Genomic DNA, 23,127 nt, shown 5'->3' with positions numbered 1-23,127 from the left:
CGTATGCGGACAAGGATGGTTATGCATGTCCAGAACATCTGTGGAGCCTAATTTAGAAGTTCTTACAAATGCGATAAGACACTCTGTGGCAGAAAATACATGGGTTGAGTACTCAACTGCATGGAATAGGTGGTGTAATTTTGCTATGGAAATGGATATACAATTTGATTCTCCTTCTAAAACAGACATTCAGATGTTTCTATGTAGTTTAATGCAGTTAGAGTGGTCACATAGTCACATTTCCAAAATCATGGCGGGTTTATCTGTTTTCTTCAAATTAAGAAACTTAGCTCCGTGCACAGCATTCTTTTCTATTAGGCAGGCATTGAAAGGCTACAGGAAGAGCCATTCCGTTCCAAATAATAGGAGACCCATTTCAATTCACTTATTAAAACAAGTGTGTGTTACTAGACATTCAGTGTGTTCATCTGGTTTTGAGGCTATATTATTTAATACTGCGTTTGTACTAGCCTTTTTTGGGGCTCTCAGAATATCTGAGTTGCTGCCAAAAAAACAAAAAGGTAGTGGTGGGTTTACTAAGAAAGAATGTGATTGTCTCTGAGATGGGGATCAAATTGTTCATCCCGGTGTCAAAGATGGATAGGTTAGGAAAAGGCAGTTGGGTACCCCTAAGCCGATGTGGAGATGAGGATATATGTCCAGTTAGAGTCATAAATAGTTATCTGGCAGTTAGGCCAATAGGAGAGGGGAATTTTTTGATTCATGCCGATGGATCCCCTGTTACTCAGTATCAATTAAATTACATATTAAAGGCTTGCTTGAGAAAATTTAATTTAGATCAATTTAAGTTTACTCACTCTTTCAGGATCGGAGCAGCTACGGAAGCTGCTAGGATGGGATTGGATGATGCAGTTATCAAACGGTTGGGGAGATGGGAATCTCAACGTTTTCAGATTTATGTCAGACCTGATCATTTTCTTTAATTCTAGGTAATAGAAGATATGTTTGGATCTTGGGCCACTCTTTTGTATACTGGGCTAATAAAAGATCCAGGAAGCGTTGCTATACGTCCAATTTGTCTATGAATCCTGGAGAAATTCAAATTTTCTGGAAAGGAATTAGAGGTCTTCAATTGGCTAGTTTGTTTTTTTATGTCTCTAGGTGGATTGAGTTATGGCCAGCTCCGGATGTATTAATAATACACCTAGGGGGAAACGATTTGGAAAAAGTTACAACCCTGGTCCTTATGTCATTGTTTAGACGTGACCAAATTAGGGTTAAGTTATCTTTTCCAAATACCAGAATTATCTTTTCGGAGATAATCCCTTGGCTAGCATGGCTCCAAGAAGCTCATTGAAAAAATTTCGAGAAAATTAGGAGGAGACTGAACAGGTTTATGGAAAAATTTACGGCGCGCATTGGAGGTTTCTCATATAGAAACATTGATCTGGAGGGCGGTTTCCCTGGATTATATAGAACAGATGGAGTTCACCTGTCCGATATAGGCTTAGATATATTTAATGTAGGATTGCAAAACTGCATTGAATTGGCCGCGGTTGTGGGGTAAGCTTGAATTCTCAAACCCGGCATGTGGGGACTTTAGTTAAAAGATTTATGCATGCTCGAGTCCTTTAAGACTGAGCTGTTTTGAAGTTCATCGTTTGAAATATAAGAATTTTATTATGCAATAAAATTATCAGAATATGATTATTATTTATTTATTTATTTTAATATACCAATAAAGTGCAGCAGCCAATTCTTTGCCAATAAGTGTGTTGAGTCCTTATTTAAATAGGCTATATAAGTTTTGGTATTCGGGGAGGGTAGGTGCAGCCTGCATTCCCAGGAACTATGAGGGCTCAAGGCTTTGAGCCCGACAGCATGGGCATGCAGTCGCCCCTCCATTTATTATTAAGAGGATAGAAGTAATATTGTAAATATTTAGGGCTATATACAGCTTAATGTATTTGGGTTAATGTCCCTTTAAGAGAATGGCAAATTGGTCTGGGGCGGGGTTAAGGGTCGCAAGGCTATTGGTGATATCCCAAATGGTCACATGACCTATGGGGAATGTTCTAGAAAGGGGGCTTATGATATATATGACCCTCTCACAGGTGCACTCACACCTGTTCCCAGCCAGGCAGTGAAGGTGCAACAAGCTTCCCACCCCCCCCCCCCCCTTCCCTTGTCGCTAAGCACGTTTATGTGGTCTGTCACCCTACGTGATGTAGGGGGGACTTTGGTTAAAATATTTATGTATGCTTGAGTCCTTTAAGACTGAGCTGTTTTGAAGTTGATTGTTTGAAATATAAGAATTTTATGATGCAATAAAATTATCAGAATATTATTATTATTATTTTTTTTTTTAATATACCAATAAAGTGCAGCGGCCAATTCTTTGCCAATAAGTGTGTTGAGTCCTTATTTAAATAGGCTATATAAGTTTTGGTATTCGGGGAGGGTAGGTGCGGCCTGCATTCCCATTGAATAAAGTGATGGATGCTACAGTATGGAGGGAAAAGGTGACATTTATTAGACAGAGGAACCGGGATAAATTCTTAAAAATCTGGAAGCCCTGGTTAGGTAAAATGGGATGTCCTCCTTAAAGGGGATACTGGGGGGGAGACCATACCCAAAGACTAGGTGGATACGATCAGGGAATAAATAGGGGGAACGGAGAGGGGGATCGGAAGTGGTAAATGAGAGAGAAATAAATTAGGAATAAGAATATATAATGGGAAAAAGAGAGAAAAGGAACTGCGCAATCCCTATTCTCTCTTTTTTCTAATTTACATATATATAGTATTTTTTGGTATATATTTTGAATTGCCGCATCACACAACCTTCTGGTTTTTTCACTGTAGCGCAGATTTCCTTCTCTTTTTCCCAAGAATATATAATGCACTGGTAGTAAATAGATATGGTGTATCGTTGTGATGCTCGGCACTTTATTACAAGGGAGATTCTGGGGGAGGTGGTTGGAGGGATGGATCATAACAAGGTTAGTGGGGTTAAAAAAAGGCTATAGAAGTACAGAGGAGAGGGAGTTGAGGCACTGGTAGTAGCTGAGTGAACCTGTTAACATTTGTTCTTGGTCCCCACTTTTAGTTTTCTTTTATTTCTGTTGTTTTTCTCGTTTTTTTTTTTCAGTTTTCCCTTTTTTAAGGAAATAAGTATGTAGGATGCAGAATAATGTAATGATGGTTATTTAAGCAAATTTATAAACGACAATGTAATGTAATGTAATGAGATTATAACATTATATATATGGCTTGAGGTGCTTCTCAAATGGTTGTATGGACTTTTGTAAAAATCATAAAAAAATTAAGGAGTTAAAAAAAGAATATGTCAAGTAAAGATTTATATCAATCAGTGTTGGATAGGATTTTGTTGCACATCTGTATATCCATAACCACAATATTGCCCCCTTGTCGCAGGGCTTGATGTTAATATTGGGGTTCTGGGTTCTAGAGATTCAATGTCAACAGATTCTATGAGATCTGATGATTCATTTTCCTCTAAAAGTGAAATTAGGTGGTCAAGTGCTTGGAGATCCTTCTTGGTTTGGCCAGGTTCCCCAGAGGTGCCCGTATTGACATTGAGGCTTTTAAGTAATAATTTTCGTATAAAGAGGTGAACGTCCTTGATGGTCCCAAACCTGACCAGACAGGAGTTTGGGCAAAAGTTGAGGCCATGAGCAAGGATGCTCAGATCTTCAGAGGTCAAATTCTGGGATGATAGGTATACAACATTTAACAAGGTTTCCGTGAATTGGGTTTCTGTGTCTCTGAGGTGTGTTTGTGTCTTTCCTTGTTTCCGTGTTTGCATCCTGCCCAAAAAAAGTCCCCATCGTTTGTTGTTTTTTTGAGTGATGTAAATGGTGTAGCGTTAAACGTATTTGGGCGTGGCCCCCCATTGTGAGTAGGGGGAGCATAGGAAACCATAATGTCACCATGTGCACCGTTATGGGAACTAGGCCCATAACTGTAACCTGATTGTGAGGGAGAAGAATCTGTGTGAAAGGAATTATCGTGTGATCCATCACCATGACGGTGGGATTTTTGATGCCTGTGTCCTTTAGGCTGCGTGGAAGGAAACTGTGAATAGGAGGAGAAAGACATGGATGAACATATTGATGGTTCAAGAACATTCAAATATTTATTCACATTGTTGATATTAGTTAAAGCGGAGGTCCACCCTAAAGTGGACCTTCCGCTCATCGGAACCCTCCCCCCCTCCGGCGCCACAATTGGCACCTTTCAGGGGGGAGGGGGGTGCAGGTACCTGTACAGTACAGGTATCTGCACCCACTTCCGGGATAGCTCTCTGCGGAAAGGGGCGTAGATTAAGCCCCTTTCCCAAAGTCCCCCGCTGCCTGCAGCGGGTCCATCCTTTTTGCGCAGCGCGACTCGCGCATGCGCAGTAGGGAACCGGGAAATGAAGCCGAAAGGCTCCACTTCCTGATTCCCATACCCAAGATGGCGGCGGCAGCACCCGAGAGACGATCGAGAGATCGGCTTCGGGTGCCGACATCGCGGGCGCGCTGGACAGGTAAGTGTCAATATTTTAAAAGTCAGCAGCTGCAGTATTTGTTGCTGCTGGCTTTTAAAAAAAAAAAAAAACGCGGAGTCCCGGCGGACTCCAGCTTTAAGTAACAATTCCTGCTCATTCCATGATGCCATTTCTAGGTCTTGCCTTCTTGGAAGGCTTTTTTGTCACATTGAAATGTTTTATCTTTTTTAATCAAAATATCTTCATTACATTTTTCCAGATGTATTTTATGTTTTTTCTCTAACTCTGAAAATATGGCGTGGGTCTTCAGAGAAGTCATCTGGCTCTGTATTTTCTAAATTTTTGTGTCTAAATCAGTTATACGTTTATGTTATTCCTGAATAATAACATCAGGATCTCAGAGCATTGCTTGAGATTGCTTTCCCACTTAGTTTTAAAAGTAGGATCAATATTGTCACATGAAGGAAAGATTGGGACACAAAGTCCAAAAGGATTAATACCATCTTTGAAGTAGTCTTCGAAAGATCTAATATACCAAAAAACAAAGATTTTTTTCTCTAAGTTGTGGGATAAATTGGAAAAAGCTAAAGAAATCCCAGAATCTACTGATTCCTTAGACTGGAAATCCTGATGTAATTGGGACATAAGTGTCCCATTCGTTTTCTTGATAGGTCGCTATCGCGGAAGAGGTAAAGAAAAAAAAGGAAATTAGGTAGGTTTGACTGATGAGTGCCAACAGCTGAGGCCATATAATACACTTTAAAGCCACCTGTCAGGAAAGGCTTATGAGAGGAAGAAATGTTTCCCGCAGGCTCCTGTTCCCCGGACTTATCTTGGGGAAGCTGCGTTAGCGTGTGCTAATGTACGTTAGCACATGCGCACAAAGATGAGCCCGAATGTAAACGGTTATGCACATGTGTGCTTTAGCGTGGCGCGGCACATCCTGTGACAGATGAGGGCGCCAAATGGTCTAATTAAATCCTGCTCTCCACCTGTATCAACCTTTGAACTTTGAACTTTGACCACTCTCCAGTCTCTGCATCTATACCTTATCTGATCACACTGTGTATGACCCGGCTTGTCAGACCCTGCTCCAGTCTTCTGCTTCCAGCCTGTTTAGCTCCGGTACTGCTGACCTGCATCCACAGTATACCTGCACTCGCTGTACTGTATTTACAGTTCGCCTGCATCCGCTGTCCTACATTCACAGCATACCTGCATCCGCTGTGCTGCATCTAGAGCTTAGCTGCATCCGCTGTCCTGCATCCACAGCATACCTGCATCCGCTGTCATCTGGCACACCACTCAACTGGAAGTCCAGCAGCTAGCACAACTACCGGCTCTCGTGTGACTCTGGACTCCTTCACCACCTGTCTGCTCTACCAGGGGTCCCGATTCAGAGGAGTAAGAGAAGCCTTCCTCTGCAAACCAGGCTCTTCCTACCAAGTATATGACAGCACCAGACCTGGAGAAAAGTGCATATAATTGAACTATATTAATTGAGATATAATTATATTTGCAATTTTAGAAAGGATTGAGTACTTAAAGCAGCCCTGAAGCAGGAATATAATTCCGAAACATGTTGGGATACGTCACAGCAACTCATGTGGACTGACCACAGTTTATCTCTGGCAGTACCCAGGGTGCAGTCTAGTATTTTTTAGTACTTGTTTTCCATATGGATTCTTTGCATTTTCTTTCTGTACATGTATGTATACTATCTCTTGGCATACCCAGGCTTTGCTCTTATCTTATTTTAAACTGGTATGAATGAAAGCGGCATTGTTTCCTTTTAACCTATCTACATTCCTACTTGATTTCTGCCTATAAAGTCCAAGGGGGTTATATCCTGCTGTACTTTTGTGCATTGTACATATATCAGGATCTGTAGGAGGAGTTCTGTCGCCCTTTCTGCTGCAGACCGCTGAGACAAGATAAAAGTGAAGGTGAAGGGTGTGAGGCAGCACAAAATGACCTGGTGGACCTTGTTGGACGCATGTGATTTAGGGAGTCATCAATACGTGTGGGATATTATCTGTGATTTTCCTGGCTGTTGAACCAATTAGTGAAATATTGTAATATTTCAATTAATTTTTCCTTTTTTTAACATATGCACTGTGTTTTATACTATAAGACATCACAAGTGAGCTGATTTCAAGGCACCATGCAAGAAACCATGTAGGGGCCCCCCTAGCCACTGACTGGGGCCCTCCCTATTGATCTTGAGGCCCTTTTCTCCAATCGTAGGACCCTTTATTATGGTCCCACAGCGAGCCACCTTTCTGCTGTCTTGGGCTCTGCCCACGGTGGCGGAATGCCAGAGCTCAGTCAAAAGTATAACCTTTGTGATACTGCTAGTTCTGCCAATGGTCCTAGTAGTTTTTTATTTATTTTTGTTTTATTTTTTTACCATTTTACTTTATTTATTTTTATTTATTCACTTTTAAGACAGAGAAATGGACGGAGGACAGATTTATCAACCACTTTCTCTGCAACCTCAGCTGCACAGAATGAACAGGAATAGCTCATATAGTAAAAATACTATGGCTCAGCTATGATTGAATACAAAAAAATAAAAACGAGTGAGTGATCGTTATCTATCACTAACTATATTCATTAAGTCAAAACTCCACCCTGGCAGACCCCTGTCACAGCCAGAGGGAAGGTGACCGGCAGAGATCACATAGGAGCCCAGGGCAGCTAGACATCAATAGGGAGGTGGCGGGAGCAGCATGTGGAGGAACCAATGTCCTTCATTCCCAGTTGCAGCTGCTGAATGTATGTGGGAGGGAGAGGAGGAGAAGTGGGAATCCATTAGCTACATGGAGGACTGGCTCCTCTTTATTTCACCACCCCTGCCGCTCTCCTATCCAGGCATACAGGGAGGCCACGTGGACCCCCTGAGATTCCCATGGAATCGGGTTGCAATGGCTACCCCTGCAACCCCTGTAGATATGTCCCTGGGCAGTGAATTTCACAGGGGAAGGGGCTGAAACGAATAAATTGACTTTTTACTGCAATGCTCACTTTAAGCACATTGAGGAATCAGGAACTACGTCACTCGAAAATAATAATAGAGATGGATTAATGCTTTAATATATTTTATTTTTAAAAAGGAAAGGAAAACATCAGATCAGACTGTCATATATAGTACAAAAGAAATGACTCCCTCAAAATAATAAGTAGGGAAAGGGAAAGATAAAGAGATAAGAATCTCTATAGAATAAATGTAAACCACATAGAAATCAGAGGACGCCAAAATTAGCTCCCCTATTCCTAACCAAGCCAATCAAAATTCCAAGAAAATGGGAAACTAATTATGAAATGTTATTCTGTATTTTTAAATGTAATTGCAAACACTAGCATGATCCGATGTACATTTAATCATTTTATATATAGGCACAAATGTGTGAACTTTTCTATATGTGCTCCATCAAATTCTCATTGTGTCCTGTAGTGATGTCGGCTTCCTTCCAGAACCGGTAGATTATCTCTTTGTACGATCTGTTGCTTGTCTATTGAACTGTAATCAAAGAGAGGTCACTGTCAGCAAATGTTAAAATCATATTTAAATAATACATAGACCTTATTCGTTCATACTTACTCACTGATCTATAGCACAAAAAATAACAGAAATACATTTACATGGATTTGTATATCCAGTATCAACGGTGAATACTCAAAAATAATCTGCCCATACATCAAATGATGATTATTTGAACATTGCTGGTTGCTCGATTGTTGGTCTTTATTTTGATACGCTGTATTTTATCAACAGATTTTAATTTCACTAGAGGTCATGTGAATATCATGTCTGCTTAAAGGGGAACTATAGAGGCTTTTGGTCAATTGTATTTTAGTTCCTTTTGTATTGTTTTTTTTTTTTTTATTGTATGCTGTTTCTGATTTTCAGTGTGTTGAGTGCTTGCTGGGTTGTCTAATAGCAAAGTCTAGAACCAGTTCTGTACTTCATAGTTGTAATTGAAGATGATTCAGCTTTGTGTATAATCTGAGATCCTGCTATTAAATCTGTATTTACACCACAGCAGTGTTACATTTATACAATATGTTTTTTCATTAAGTTGGCTGCTTTTTAGAAAAAATTAATGTGACCTGTATTATCTTATAATGTCCATTGCTGATATTAGATATAAGCAGATAGAACTGAGCTACTCACAGAAGGTGTAAGAGACTTGGAAGCCCTTCGCCTGGTTAGACTTGTCACTGTGGAATACGAGAACCATAGAATTGCCTTTGGAGTAATACACAGGGATGGTGCGATCCCCACAGAATGGACCCCTTTGTGTACCATCCATGAAGAGTGTTAGATAGTCGTACATACAGAACCTGGAAGACTCTAGATGGAAGTCACTTATGGTCAGGGCAATCTGAAAAAGAAATACAATTATGACGAACATGACAGTGTTGTGTTCATGCAACAAACAAATCATTTTTATTGCATAAAAATTTGATTTTTTTTTTTTTTTTTTACAATTCAATGATGTTACAGTCTACCTGAAATAATATTTGACCAAAAAGCCCTATTAAACCCAAGAGCAAACATTTATTATATTGCAGTTTACCAATTCTAACATGTGATGGCTGCTTTTGTTTTATTTTTCAGGCTTTCTTCTATGTTAATTTAGGGATCCAGCCAACAAGTATCCAGCAGAATGTATCAGTTTACATGGATAAGCCAAATCATTCAACACTGGCAGGGGTGCTTAAAATGAGTAGCTTTATTTATTCATGTAAAACATGTATCCCAAAAGGAAACAAAAATGCAGTAACTGATTATAAAATGTGAGCTGGAATTTGGATTCAACGTGTTAGTGTATTTAAGTCTTCTAAAACATGTATTCATTCACCTGTCTGCAATAGACTCATTAAACTGATCAACCCCCTCCCTTCCTCTCCCCTGTGCTCCTTTTACTCTCAAAAGAGGTGGTAGAAATTAGTCCAGTGCTGGAAAGTCAAGTAAAGCTTTATAAACAGCTTACAAAAATGTCACACCACCAGTTTTCACCCAGCTTCATAAATTACCACCAACACTTCCTGTCATCACAGGAAATGATCCAGAACGTCTTGGTGGTAGATAGTCTTAGAGCAATCTACTTTACATTTGCCAAAAGCCATTTATTGTAATGCCCTAAACAATACATTCCATTTCCATTCATTCAGGTAGGCCCTGGTGAACACTGGTAAATTAAAAGGGGGTTGTATATTCAGGTTGTATTGTGTCTGTCCAACATTACATTTTGTTTGTGTGACAATTTTAGAGAATGTGGAAGTCCAGGTTTAGGGAGAATTTTGAAGGCTTCTTGTTTTACCTTATATCCAACGGGAGCTGTGATGGTGAAGTTACAATTCATGTTTGGACTGTAGTTCCCTGGGTATCCCGGAGATGTAAAGTTGCCTTGAGAGTTAAAGAAGGATCCCCCACACTGAACTGTGAGAATATAAATATAATCAATATAGTAAAGAGATTTATAATAGTATATGACACTGTATATACATAGTTCATCCTCCCTTTCAGAGTTCCAGGTTGATCTTAGGACCCCAATCTCCAACCCTCAATGCAGAGCTCAGATGTAGAGATGGCCTACACAGGCGCCAAATCTGCTTCAGGGCAGGAAGGGGAGAGAATCACATGTTCTGCCTTACCCAGAAGTGTTTCACAGAGCACTAGTGCGAAAACAGGAGGGTCCTATGAAAATAAATAACTGTAGTGGAGATGGGTGGGCTACCATACAAACCTATTATTGTGTCCTTAATGGAGTAAGTGCAGATGCTGTAAAATCTATCCATCTTGTTCCCCCCACTGCACTGCTTGAGTTAAATGCTTCTTTATTCTAGAAGATGATAAATACATTGAAATGCTTACCTTATTTACCCCCCCCCCCCACAGGCTTCCTCCATGCTGTACTACTGGTCCCTGAAGCTGCTTCTTTTTGCTATTCCTCTGGCTGTAGACTCTCAGATATCATCAAATACAACACAGGATCAGCAGTCATGCATTGTACATGAACATTGAGAGCTCACCCACATACTGGGACATTGGAGAGCATAGATGACCACTAGTAAGTTTTTGAACTTCCCCAACTTGCCCTAAGCAAAGCAAGTATTTAACCAATGTAGTGCTGGGGAAAAAGTAGTCTGGTCACTGCACTCCACCCTGGATAATTTTGAATGACGTTGTCAACCGCAAAGAAGTCCATAGGAATTTAACAACCTCTTAGTTTTGCAGTAGGGCAGATATCAGGGATATACTGCAAGAAAGATGAATCTATACAGTATCTGATCCAAAATAAGCCATAGAGGTAAGTATTATCACTCTTAAAGTTGACAAACATACACATTGAACAATCTTTCAACAACTTTATAGTGTAAGGGCCTGAGTAAGAAACTTCATGGATTACCTCAAAGGTTGCAAAAAGAATTTAGAGGATATCAAATTGTTGTGCCAATAGTCCCTCCTTGGGAGGGATCTCCTCTGTATCTATGAGTCTTCAGTGTCTTTCTCTGAACACTTACCTTACTATTAAAATAAATCAGAATACCTGAGCTATATGTAGCTTGGAAGCCGACCCCAGCAACAGCCCCGTCACTGACGAACTGGACCAGCATCTGGCTTGCGGAAGCGATGAGTAGAGGGATGGTTTGACTTCCACACATTTTATCCAACAACACAGGAGATGTCTTAGTGGGGCCGTTATAGATCCTCATGTAGTCTGAGTCACAGTTAGGAGTGGATTGGATATTAAAGCTACTGAACTTTAATGATGCCTAAAAAATGACACAAGGCAAATTTTTTATCTACAGTAAACCGCAAACTTCACATATTTGTAACTGCAAACGGGATTAATATGTAATTGCAATAGGATGCAACTGATTACTATATTAATGTTTGAACAGTCCTTCAGAAAAAAAATCCCACAAGAATATGTAGAATTTTAATTTCTGTTAAACAATCTTGCAGCTATAGACTTTTCTAGCTAAGATGTCTCTTGATACATGTGAGTATTTTCCATTGATTTTCCAGTTGACAGAACTCTTCTGCTCCCTCTGATTATTTGTTGCTTGTGATTTCTTCAGAGAAACAAATAAAGCTTAAACAAGACACATTTGGGGGAAGAAACAGAAGTCTTTCGTTTAATGCTATATTGAATTAAGTCAAAGAAAGCTGTGACTGGGGATATTGCAATACTCTTACTATTGGTAACATACTTGTAAGAACAAGAGCCCCAAATGAATCCAAGACCCATTTTGTTCCTGCTAAACCCCCATTCCTACAGTGGCCTCACCATCCGATGTGGTGTAAAAGAAATCTGGAACATCAGAATTGCCAAAATAGGCTACCAGCAATGAAGTGGTAATGATAGTCTGAAGACTATAAAGTAGGCCATAATGAAGGTATTATTCCAACATATGGAGCAATTGGTGGTTGAAACAGAGTATAAGGTTCAGAGGCATATACATCCTAAAAGACCTAGGTTAGGGAGTATTTGGACCTATTGCTTGGCACTATACTAGTCAAGTCTCTATTTTTTTATTAATGTAAAATGTAGGTAGTGTACAAAACAATCTTCAGATGGCAGTTTATTTTCACACCTAGGTTGCTAGACATTTAGGGACACATTTTGCATGTCTACATCTGTCTCCTTACCAGTCCTGATGGAACCCTGATCAACCAAACGCAGTCAACATTATTAGGATAAGCAGAGGGATAGTTGTCAGAAGTGAAAATTCCTGTGTTATTATTAAGCAAAGTCGCATAGACACCTGAGAAGTGAAAAATAGACATATAAATTGTATTTAGTCACTGGTGGAATAAACTGATAATGATATTAATAATTAATTAGTGGGCAACAGGGAAGGGGGTATTAACCTTCTATGAGCTTAAAACTGATGGAATTTTGAACTTAAAATGAAATGAACCTTGAGTTTAACCCCCGTTATGTTGAAGATAAAAGATCCTTAATGCCTCAATGCAGTGTTACAACTTTCACATATGTTAGTGAAACGGAACGTATCTTTACAACTACTTTGCGCATCCAGGTGAATTATACTTTGTTTGTTCAGGCCACATTGAGCCTTCATTTCATGGTAAAAACAACATTTCCTGATATTTTCCTATTATTTTTTTACAAAGAAAACTGGCCAGAGACAAACGTGCACATTTTTATTTATTTTTTTAAACGGAAAAATTCACTTAAAATGCAATCATAAAAAAAAGTATAATTTCTAATGTTTCAAACCCATAAAACTGGAATGTACAGAAACTTACTGCATTGATAAAGTCGGTTAATTTTAGTGACATCCAAGACGCTCAGTCCAATTGTCTGCCCAATGGGCACATTGGGGTCAGGCTTGGGGACAATTGTGGGTTTGTTTGAAGTGTTGCTGAATGCATAGCTGGAAAATGTTGAATGGAGATAAGATTGACATATTACCTATAAAATATTTTATAATTTATCAGTAATTTACCAACTAACATAAAAGTCATGACTTACGCATCATAGTGCATCACTGAACCATAATCATATGGACTGCCCAAGTTATTAGTGTCCGCTTTAGCAAAATTACCCAAGTATCCTGTAACAAGACAAAAGCAGTGGTAATGTCTCTTTTTTGAAAACATGACTAAATTCGCTTTGTGTAAATGACTGCAGTACCTTTAGAGATATACTGGAAATTGATGGCAACATAATTGTCACGATCACTTCTTACATGCTCATGGTAGAAGCCCAGGGCATGTTCTAGTTCATGTTGTATAATCCCCCTGTAGATGCAGCCTCCACCCAATGAAACTGTCTGGCTTCCACCAGTTCTTCCAATATACGAGTAACAGCTAGAAATTGTAAATATACAGTTCAAAAAAAGTTATGCTTTAATACCATTTGGGAGCCCAAGACAATAGTTTTAATAGAAACAATGATTGAATCTGCTAAAGAAAACAATCAATATCTGTTTGTGCTAAGCTTTTGAACTTTTTAACTTATATCAACGGTTGTTTCTCTATGTTTGTGCCCAGTTCTAATAAGAGGTATGGAGTTTGAGAGCTAAGTCACGTTGTACCGGCTCCAAGTATTGGATCACTGCTCACTTTTGGACAGACATATTTGGTTTTATTTTCATTGTAAAATGTTAAGTGTAATCCATTGAGTCTGTTGACACTAAGCCCCACTCCCTCTCAGTCACTTCCATTTTTCTACTATATACTGTATTCAAAGTTAGCAGAACTGGGATAAATATCTTATGTCCATGTGCATATTTCTGCTAGATTCACAAAAACCACAAAGTTGTTGACTTGTGACTTTCACATGTATTTGCAAATGTACAGAGGAGTTCTATTTATTTATTTATTTTTAAGAAATTGAAAAGGGAAGCCATCATGCACAAATAGGTACTGTAAAGTCTCAGGTGTTTATGTTTTAGATGCCCCTACTGTGAATATCTATGATACACAATAGACAACCTTACCCATCACCAGGAGTGATGTTGATGTAATCATGTTCTGTTGTAAGAGGCACAAACCTCACACAAGTCAATGTCTCAAACTCGGCCATGGCGAGCACAATACTGTTCAGGTCACTGGGACCTGGAAACAGAGATAGAAGGTTGGGTTTCTACAAATAACAAATAGCAATGAATGCTTCAATGCAAGAGAAAAAAGAGGGAACTCACTGTATCTGGAATCTATGATGTAGGGAACAGGAACAGTACCATTATCACTTTTAGGCCAAAGGCAAGAAGGACAGTTGGTGGCGCTGCGGTCATTCTGTACCAGTATATCTCCTCCATACATAGTTGTTTTGCTATCTGAAAATACAGAAAATGGTCATAGGTAATACACTAAAATGCATTTGATTTAAGCTGCCCATACACTGTGAACTGGCTGAAGTTTGCTATGTGGGTGACTATGTCAGTCCTCTCTCACCTGATATCCTTGGATTGAAAAATGGATGGATCCAAACAGAAAATTGTAGAACTGACAGCGGCTGCATCTAATCATATGGAGTGATGGGGTATACAACAGAATACAATAGGCGCAGTGGGAATCTGGAGAAACCTGTTAGATATTTTCATGCAGTCCAAAGGCCCAGCTTTACTCAGTTCCGTAACACAGCACAGCTTTGTTTGGGAAGGGAGGAGACCTGACTTTGCTCTGCTGCAGTGAAGTTGGCCTCTTGAATCTTCCCATACAGGACACAACAGAGAGAGAGCCCCCACGTAGAGCCTTCCCACTATGGAGGGCAGAACTTAGAAATCAGGCTAGTCTGTCAATGCATGATTTAAAGGATCCTGAAACTCATAACTTTATTGAGTATAATTGCTTATTGTCTTTTAACTTGCCTTGATTTAGCACCATCATAATGCAGTAAAGAATCCTGTGGTTTAGAATAATTACCTTTATTAGCTTTCAAAATCTTGCTGAAGATCCCTTGTGGCACTTCGGAGTCTTCACTCTTTGGGGCTGTGTATACAAAATACACATTAGGCACATCTAGTGTAATAATCGCAACCAAAAAAATTAAAGTGACTTAAGCTTCTGTAAATATTGAATCCATTTTAGAAATTGAAATATCAATTAATGAAAAAATAGGGTAGCTCTACAAAGCTATCCCTGATCTGGGAAACTTCTGGTTGGGAAATTCTTTAAGTCTTTGCCTGATTCACCATGATTATCATAAATACTGTCAGCTAAGCAAAGGGAGATGACTTTGATGACTCTATTGCCAGGGTCTAAAAAAACATTCAGACAATTATGTGTGCATTTAACATATTTTAGGAATGTCATTAAATGTAAAAATTCTCCCTTGTGTAAACAGCTGGAAGCTCGAAACTGCTACTTGGACGTGATAGCCTCAGAAGACTCAGAGCTCTCAGAGCTTTCACTCAAATGACACTTTATAGTATTCCTCTTCACTCCTCCACCAGCAGATAAATTAAAGTTTATGTGGGGAGGTGAGGGGAGGGACAGAGATGCTGGGCCAGCACAGACAGTAATTGGACACTCCCAGAAGAGGAGAGTGCTAAGAGACACAATGAGGGAGAGGGCTGTGCTAGCGAAGTGACTCTCAGAGTAGTTAAAATCTCTTTGTAAGTTCAAAGCCACATTGCAGGTGAGCAATAAATCATTTATGGAAAGGAAAATACTGCAAGCAAGCATTTAAAATAATTTATTTTTCTAGGGGTTTTATCTAAATTTAAATTGGTGGATGGAGGGATGTTTACCATAAGAGCTATAAAAATGTGGAGGAGTCTTTCCTAGAGGCTGGTTCTAGATGGAGAAGGAAAATCATTTTATAGATTATCTGGCCAGGCTGATTAGGGCCAATGGAGCAGTGCAAACAATTTTTAATTTAGGAATTAGGATTTAGGATTAGGGATATTATAAAGAAAGGCTAATGAATGGGAGGAAAATGCAGAACAAACAAAACAGGTCATAGAGAACAGAAAGAAAGCAAAAATTATTTGTTAAATAAGAATGTTAAAAAGCTTACCATCTTTGTTCACTCCAAGTAGATGATACTGAGAAGTAAATGTTTTGTATCAATATCTTATTTCAGATGTAATACAATAATAACAATAACAAGTCTTGACCCCAACTCATCCCCATCCGGCAGAGTCCCTCTCAGCCCTACTGGAAAGCTCTCAGGTAAAATCCTTTCTTGGTCAGATGTTACCACAACAGTCATCATTGGAAGATTTTACCATATTCCCTGTTCTGTTCCCAATTATAACATTTTGGATTTCCCCTCACCTTCTGTCCTACAGGCAATGGCCTGTACAAAAGTCAAATCTCCCTACAGGGGTCCCAGGCGGTAATAAGGAAGTATTAAAATCTATCAGGATTCCTAACCCCCACCACTTTATCCAAAACGAAGGTGATAACTATTTTAGATTTACACTTCACTACTAGCTAATATTGTCAGTAACTTATTGGATGTTATACTTTCCTAAATATAGTTGTCACCTGTCCCCTGTACTGTTCATGTCAGCTCATCATCTCACCTGTATTTGTGCAGATAGAGGTAGACTGGTCACCAGCCCCGTAATACAGACTAGAAGCAGTAGGAAGACTTTTTCATTCATCTTGTTTCCGAATTCTCCTTCACTGTAATGTGAAATATCTTCTCGCTGAAGCTTGGTGTGACACTCATCTTCTGAATCACCTTTTATACAGGTACCAGAGAAGATCTGACCAATCATGAGACAGGAAACCATATTTCAAGAATGACCTAAGTTGACATGAATGGAAATTAGAAATGTATAATTATTTCATGTGTGACGCTATGGTCCTTATCATCTTATTATTGTCTTGGTGTTCTGCTGTATAACTTGTAATTGATTGTCGTGGTCTCGTGACAATTGTCCTTAATGACATAAAAAGGTCTTGTGTAAGTAATATCATTATAAACTGTTTTTTGTTCGGCTAAAATCTAAATAAATTGGGACTGGCAATGTAATTTTACATTTATTTTTGTATTCAAGGTTATACCCATTCTATGAGATAATTCATCACTACGGTGCCATGAGCAATGATGTTTTTACTGCAAAAATCCATAGTAAACTTACAGATAATTTCTCTTCTAATGTGAATTTGATCCTATTAAATTAAAAAACTGATTGGTTAAAACTTAAAGTCAATTTTTTTTTATTAAAAAATAAACATATTATACTTACCTGCTCTCCTGCTCTATGCAGTGGTTTTGCACAGAGGAGCCCAAATCATCCTCTTCTTGGGTCCCCAGTTGGTGCTCCTTGCCCCTCCCTCTTGCCGAATGCCCCCATAGCAAGTAGCATTCAGACATAGAGCTGTGGTTTTGCCCCTCCTCCTCCCTCTCCTCACTGGCTAACTGACTTTGATTGACAGCAGCAAGAGCCAATGCGCCCCACTGCTGTCTCAGCCAATGAGGAGGGGAGTCTTGGACAGTTGAATCGTGCAGCATTGCTGGATCGAGATGGGACTCAGGTAAGATAAAGGTGGTCTAAGGGAGGCTGCGGCACACAGAAGTTTTTTTTTTATCTTAATGCATAGAGATAAAAAAAACATTCTGACTTTAGAACCACTTTAGTTTGGGTAAACCTGGTCTTCACACTAGTGCTGCCAGGCCTAAGCGCTAACCACTTTAGGAGCAGTGATGATTTGGTCCAATTGATTGTCAGCTTTGAATATTGGCCAAAGTCAAGAAGAGTGGACATAACTGCAGAGACAGAGTCGTATCCCCTAGCAAAAATAACATGTCGTCTACATACAACCTGATTTTGTCCTGAATTTTGCCGTAGTGAAGCCCCGTAATCAGGGGGTTGGCACGTATGAGAACCGCTAATGGCGAGCTCAAAGAGCAGTGGAGATAGGGAACAGTCCTGCCTAGTGCCTGTGCCCAGAGAGAATGAAGGTTAGACAACCATGCAATTCTTTGTGTTATTTATGAAATGAACTTATTTAATAGACATATTTTGATTTGAAATAAACCAGTTCATCGTGTTCCTATATGTATTCTCATATGTATTCCCTTTTTATACAAGATATATATATATATATATATATATATATATATATATATATACTAAAAATAAGTAAAAATAAGTAAGGTGCTAGGTATCAGTGAAAACCTGCAAAATAAATAAGTGTCTACCAAAAAACTATAAATGCACATAAATATCCAAAATAAAAATGATATGCAAATTAAAAAATATTATGTGTTATCCCAACTGAATGCCTTTAAATGTCCATAAATGTCCAAAACCAATTGAACAGCTAAGGTGCCAGCTGTGATCTCTATCACACTCTGAATAGTGCTCTTCAGATGGCGCTCTTCAGTGATTCCATTCCTTCCCTCATACACACTGAAACTCACCAGACGTTTTGAGCCAGGAGATATATGGGTCCAAAGGCACTTGTGTATTATATCCAGAGTCTGTCTCCCCACCGTTCTTAAAGCCCGCTCATGTATGAACTCCAACTCAGGGATAAAAGGCCATGGACAAGATCATTGCGCAACCAGTTTTTAATACCACAAATGTGTCTTACACAAAGATAATGAATGAACACTCACATCTTCTGCTGCCCAGACTGGCACCAAGTGAATTCTAGCAGTGTATCTGTCTCTAGTAAGCCGGCCGCCACTTGTGCCACATGGAGAAGCGGCTTGGGGTCCACTGGCTGGAAATTTCATCCCCGAGGTGGAGTTACGTGGCCGCTGACATCACTTCTGAAGTGTCCCAGGAGGGGTTTCACAGGACCATTCAGAAGAGCAGCAGGGATATCATTAATGCACGAGGGTAATCTTTTGGCACAATGATTTTACTCTATAACATGTTTTATACATAGACAGATACAACATTTTTGTTTCTTTTTCATATAAACAAAAAATGTAAAAAAGATGTTTTTAACATTACATTTATTTATATACATGTGAAAATTCAGTAATGTCCGTGATACTTTTTTATCTGCCCTAACATACCATTTTTCAGGACAAGCTTTCGGGGTATGTCCTTTTCTTCAAGGTCAAAGCAATAACCAAGAGTGCAAATAAAAAAAGTATCACGGACAGTACTCTTTCACAATTGCACTAATACATCTACAATCACCTCAAGTATATTTAAATACATTTGTTAAGCTTATATGTTTTTAATCCCTAATGTACTATTGATTAATTAATTTATTATCATTACATGGAGATAAAATTATATAACATTGTTGTGTGTACATAGATAAGGTTGATCCATCACAATTCCATCAATTGGTTATTTGGTTTCATCTATTTAGGTATTTTCTAACTCAAATTTAGTATGTTATTCCTTTTTCATAAGCCATATAGATCACACAATGATAAGCAGCATCTCATAGGATGATTAAGGATTAATACCAACACTGCTGGAGATGTAATCCATAGCCTTCTTGGAAAACATGGCATTATATGTCAGCTGTAAAAAATCAATTGTACTACATATAAAATACAACTGGATATTTACTTAGCAGTGTGACATAATAAAATGAGAAAGTCACAAAGTCATTACAAAAAATGTAAAAAAAAAGTAGATTAACTGGGTTACGCACAAGCTTACCATAATAATGGGCATGTGACCACATGTAACATGATTACATACCTGTAATAGCTGTGAGCTAAAGTAAACCTTTGAATTGTCCATTCATGCCAAAGAAACAGATTGATTTAATTGGCCCATCCACTCTCACAACCCTTCTTCAGGAAAAACACAGAGGTAGATATCTATAATGTAAATCATAACTGAAATACAATTACCTACTTCAATACATTTCCACATAAACAGGGGGTATAAAAAAGAATCACACCCTTTAAAATAATTACATTTTGTTGCTTTGCAGCCTGAAATGAAGACAAACACCGTTTTTTATTTTATCCAGATGCATTTACTCAGTGCAACTTATAACATCCACGTGAAAGATACAACACCAACATGTCAGGAAAAAAAACTAATTCAAAAACATAATCACTGAATTGGAAAAAAGATCACCACATTTTGCTTTAATTACAGCCTTTAGTCTGTTGGGATATGTCTCTACTAACTTTTCCCACTCTTCTTTGCAGAACTGCTCAAGTTCAGTTAAATTTTGATGGTGACATTTTCTGGACTATAGTTTTGAAGTCATTCCCCAAATTTTCAATGTCTGGGCAAAGTCAAGTCTGGGGTCTGACTAGGCCATGCAAGGACATTCACTTCTTTCTCCTTAAAACACTGTGTGGTAATTTTTACTGTGTGCTTTGAGTCATTTTCAGGTTCTTCCCATTGACAACTTTCTTACTTAACCACTTTCAGACCGGACCATTTTTCTGGTCAAAGACCAGACCACTTTTTGCGATTCGGCACTGCGTCGCTTTAACTGACAATTGCGCAGTCGTGCGACGTGGCTCCCAAAAAAAATTGACGTCCTTTTTTTCCCACAAATAGAGCTTTCTTTTGGTGGTATTTGATCACCCCTGCGGTTTTTATTTTTTGCGCTATAAACAAAAATACAGCGACAATTTTGAAAAAAACGCATTAATATTTACTTTTTGTTATAATAAATATCCCCCAAAAATATATAAAAAAAAATTTTTTTCCCTCAGTTTAGGCCGATACGTATTCTTCTACATATTTTTGGTAAAAAAAATCGCAATAAGCGATTATTGATTAGTTTGCGCAAAAGTTATAGCGTTTACAATATAGGGATAGTTTTATAGCATTTTTATTAATAATTTTTTATTATTTTTTTTTTCCTAGTAATGGCGGCGATCAGCGATTTTTATTGTGACTGCGACATTGTGGGGGACCCATCGGACATTTTTGACACATTTTTGGGACCATTCTCATTTATACAATAATCACTGCTATATAAATGCAGTGATTCCTGTGTAAATGACACTGGCAGTGAAGGGGTTAACCAGTGGGTGGCAGTGTAAGGGTTAAGTGTTCCTAGGGGTGTGTTACTAACTGAGGGGGGGTTGGGCTTTCATTTAGTGAACACTGATCTCTGCTCCAATCACATGGAGCAGAGATCAGCGTCACTAGTTGCTAGGCATTTACACGGCATTTCCTCCATTCAGCCGCCCCGTGAGACGATCGCGGGTATGCCCGCGGTGATCGAGTCCGCGGGTCCCGCGACCCGACTCGCGGGGGTCCCGACCAGCGCGGGAGCGCGCCGCCGGCGACGCTCTCCCGACGGCAGGGCGGCATTGAAGATTGGACGTACATGTACGCCAATATGCCTGCCCGTGCCATTCTGTCGAAGTACATCATCGTGCGCTGGTCGGGAAGTGGTTAATTCTGATTTTATTGAAAATTTTAAGAAATTTTAGGAAATTTTAAGACAACTTTCTTACAGAGCCCAACAGATTTTCTACAAGAATTTGATGGTATTTTGTCACATCCATTTTTTCTCTCTATCCTGACAAGGGCTCCAGCCCCTGCTGCAGAGAAACACCCCCATAACAGGATATTACCACCTTAATACTTTACTGTAGGAATTGTGTTATTTAGATGGTGAGCTGTATTGAATTTATTGGATTTTTTTCCATGTTGCATCAGAATCTTCAAGGTGCATTTTGACAAAGCTCAGTGGTGGCTTCATAAGTTCTTTCTTGAGGAGTGACTTTTTTCATGCAACCCTCCCATGCAAGCCACATTTGTGGAGAATTTGTAATATTGTTGTCACATGCACACAATGACCAAACTTTGTTATAAATTCCTGCAGCTTTCTGTAGGCATTTGGTAGCCTCTCTGACCAGGTTCCTCCTGACCCTTTCATGCAGTTTGGAGTGATGTCCTGACCCAGGGAGGGTCTCTGTTGTACCAAATACCTTCCACTTCTTAATAATAGATCTAACTGTGCTTCTAGGCATTGATAAAGCCTTTGAATTTTTTGTATCCATCTCCTGACTTGAAGGCTTGTATGCAAGTAATTGGGCATACAAGGGTCCAGTTCCTGCCTTGGGGGACATGTATCAATAAAAAAAAGTTTTTAAAATGAGCAGTGATATTTAGATTTTTAAAGTGAAAGCATAAAAAAAAAAATCCTTCCAATATAGTGCATGAGGGGTCCCCTTAGTCTACCTGTAAAGTGGTAGATCTGTACCATGTCTAGAATCTGCTGCAGCAATAATTGCATTTATAAAGCCAAAAATATGACATTTTCCCGGCAAGTTGCCTTTATTTTGCTGAGCAACAGCTGAGGAGCTGGTGTGAATGATGAGGCCACAATGGAGTGCACTGGGAACAAGATTCCAGGTTTTTTGGATACATTCTGGTGTCACTTTGACTTTGGATAGAAGTAATAGGTGCGTAAAAATTAGTCTTTGGATGTTGGCACCTTCCCACCATAACCCTATAGAGGTAATCTTGATGAAAGAAAGAATTGGCCTTGCTGTAAAAAATTGCAATGATATGCACCTGTCAAACAGGTGCAGAAAAAATTGGTCTTTGGCTGTTAATTGTGCCCATGAAACCTATACCAAAAACATTCTTCTAGATGAAATTATTGAACACCCTCAAAGCTAGGCAGCCTCGAAGTATATATATATATATATATATATATATATATATTAACCCCTCAACCCACAAATATAACCATGGTGAAAAAACCTAAAGGCTACACAGAAAAAAGGAAAACGTCACCCACAGCCACTTACAAAAATTTACTTTCTAAAACAACACAATTACCGATCTGTAATAAAACAATTTAAATCAAAATCTACGTTGAGTCCACCAGGGGTTAAAACCTTTGTCTCATATATCCAATATGATTCCCTGCGACTCAACTGATGAGCAAAATTGCCCCCTCTCCAATGTTTGGTCACTCGCTCTATACCCCAAATTTTAGGACTTGTGAAACTGCTTAAAATGGTGAGACACATTATGTGTGGTAATATCTTTTTTAATATTATTAACGTGTTCTGCAAGATGTACATGTAGAGGTCTCGAAGTTCTCCCTATGTATTGAAGCCCTCACCCATATTCCATCATATACACTACTCCAATCGTGTCACAAGTAATGGGTTGTTTAATGTCATACTCTTTATTAGTAGCCGATGCTAAAAACTTTTTCCTTTTCTTAATATTCCCCTTTGCATGTTTACAAGGAATGTGTCAGGTCACCTTGAGGCCAGGTGACAGATGCACACCGTA

At 39.0% G+C, this 23,127-nt stretch overlaps 1 protein-coding gene across 1 annotated transcript; it reads right to left on the bottom strand.

Moving 5' to 3' along the window:
• Positions 1-8,642: 8,642 nt before the first annotated feature.
• On the bottom strand, positions 8,643-16,572 carry LOC143942886 (embryonic protein UVS.2-like). Its single transcript, XM_077464291.1, has 12 exons — positions 16,492-16,572; positions 15,981-16,008; positions 14,885-14,950; positions 14,161-14,295; positions 13,957-14,074; positions 13,149-13,324; positions 12,987-13,068; positions 12,761-12,888; positions 12,140-12,255; positions 11,034-11,259; positions 9,804-9,922; positions 8,643-8,861 (listed from the first exon to the last, which is right to left on the bottom strand). The coding sequence occupies exons 1-12, from the start codon at positions 16,570-16,572 to the stop codon at positions 8,643-8,645; spliced, it is 1,494 nt and encodes a 497-aa protein (XP_077320417.1).
• Positions 16,573-23,127: the final 6,555 nt, after the last annotated feature.

This window comes from Lithobates pipiens, unplaced genomic scaffold (assembly GCF_037356315.1).
Source record: "Lithobates pipiens isolate NorthernLeopardFrog02 unplaced genomic scaffold, aLitPip1_a1.2 Scaffold_30, whole genome shotgun sequence".
Lineage (NCBI taxonomy): Eukaryota > Metazoa > Chordata > Amphibia > Anura > Ranidae > Lithobates > Lithobates pipiens.
This window is presented reverse-complemented; position numbering and strand designations above follow the sequence as displayed.

Bases quoted from the DNA above. Each gene is read 5' to 3' on its own strand.
- LOC143942886 (XM_077464291.1), bottom strand. From the start codon at position 16,572: ATGAATGAAAAAGTCTTCCTACTGCTTCTAGTCTGTATTACGGGGCTG. The intron at 13,325-13,956 runs GTAAGGTTGTCT...TACAATTTCTAG, and splicing joins AACATCACTCCTGGTGATGG to CTGTTACTCGTATATTGGAA. The intron at 12,889-12,986 runs GTAAGTCATGAC...AACATTTTCCAG, and splicing joins TCAGTGATGCACTATGATGC to CTATGCATTCAGCAACACTT.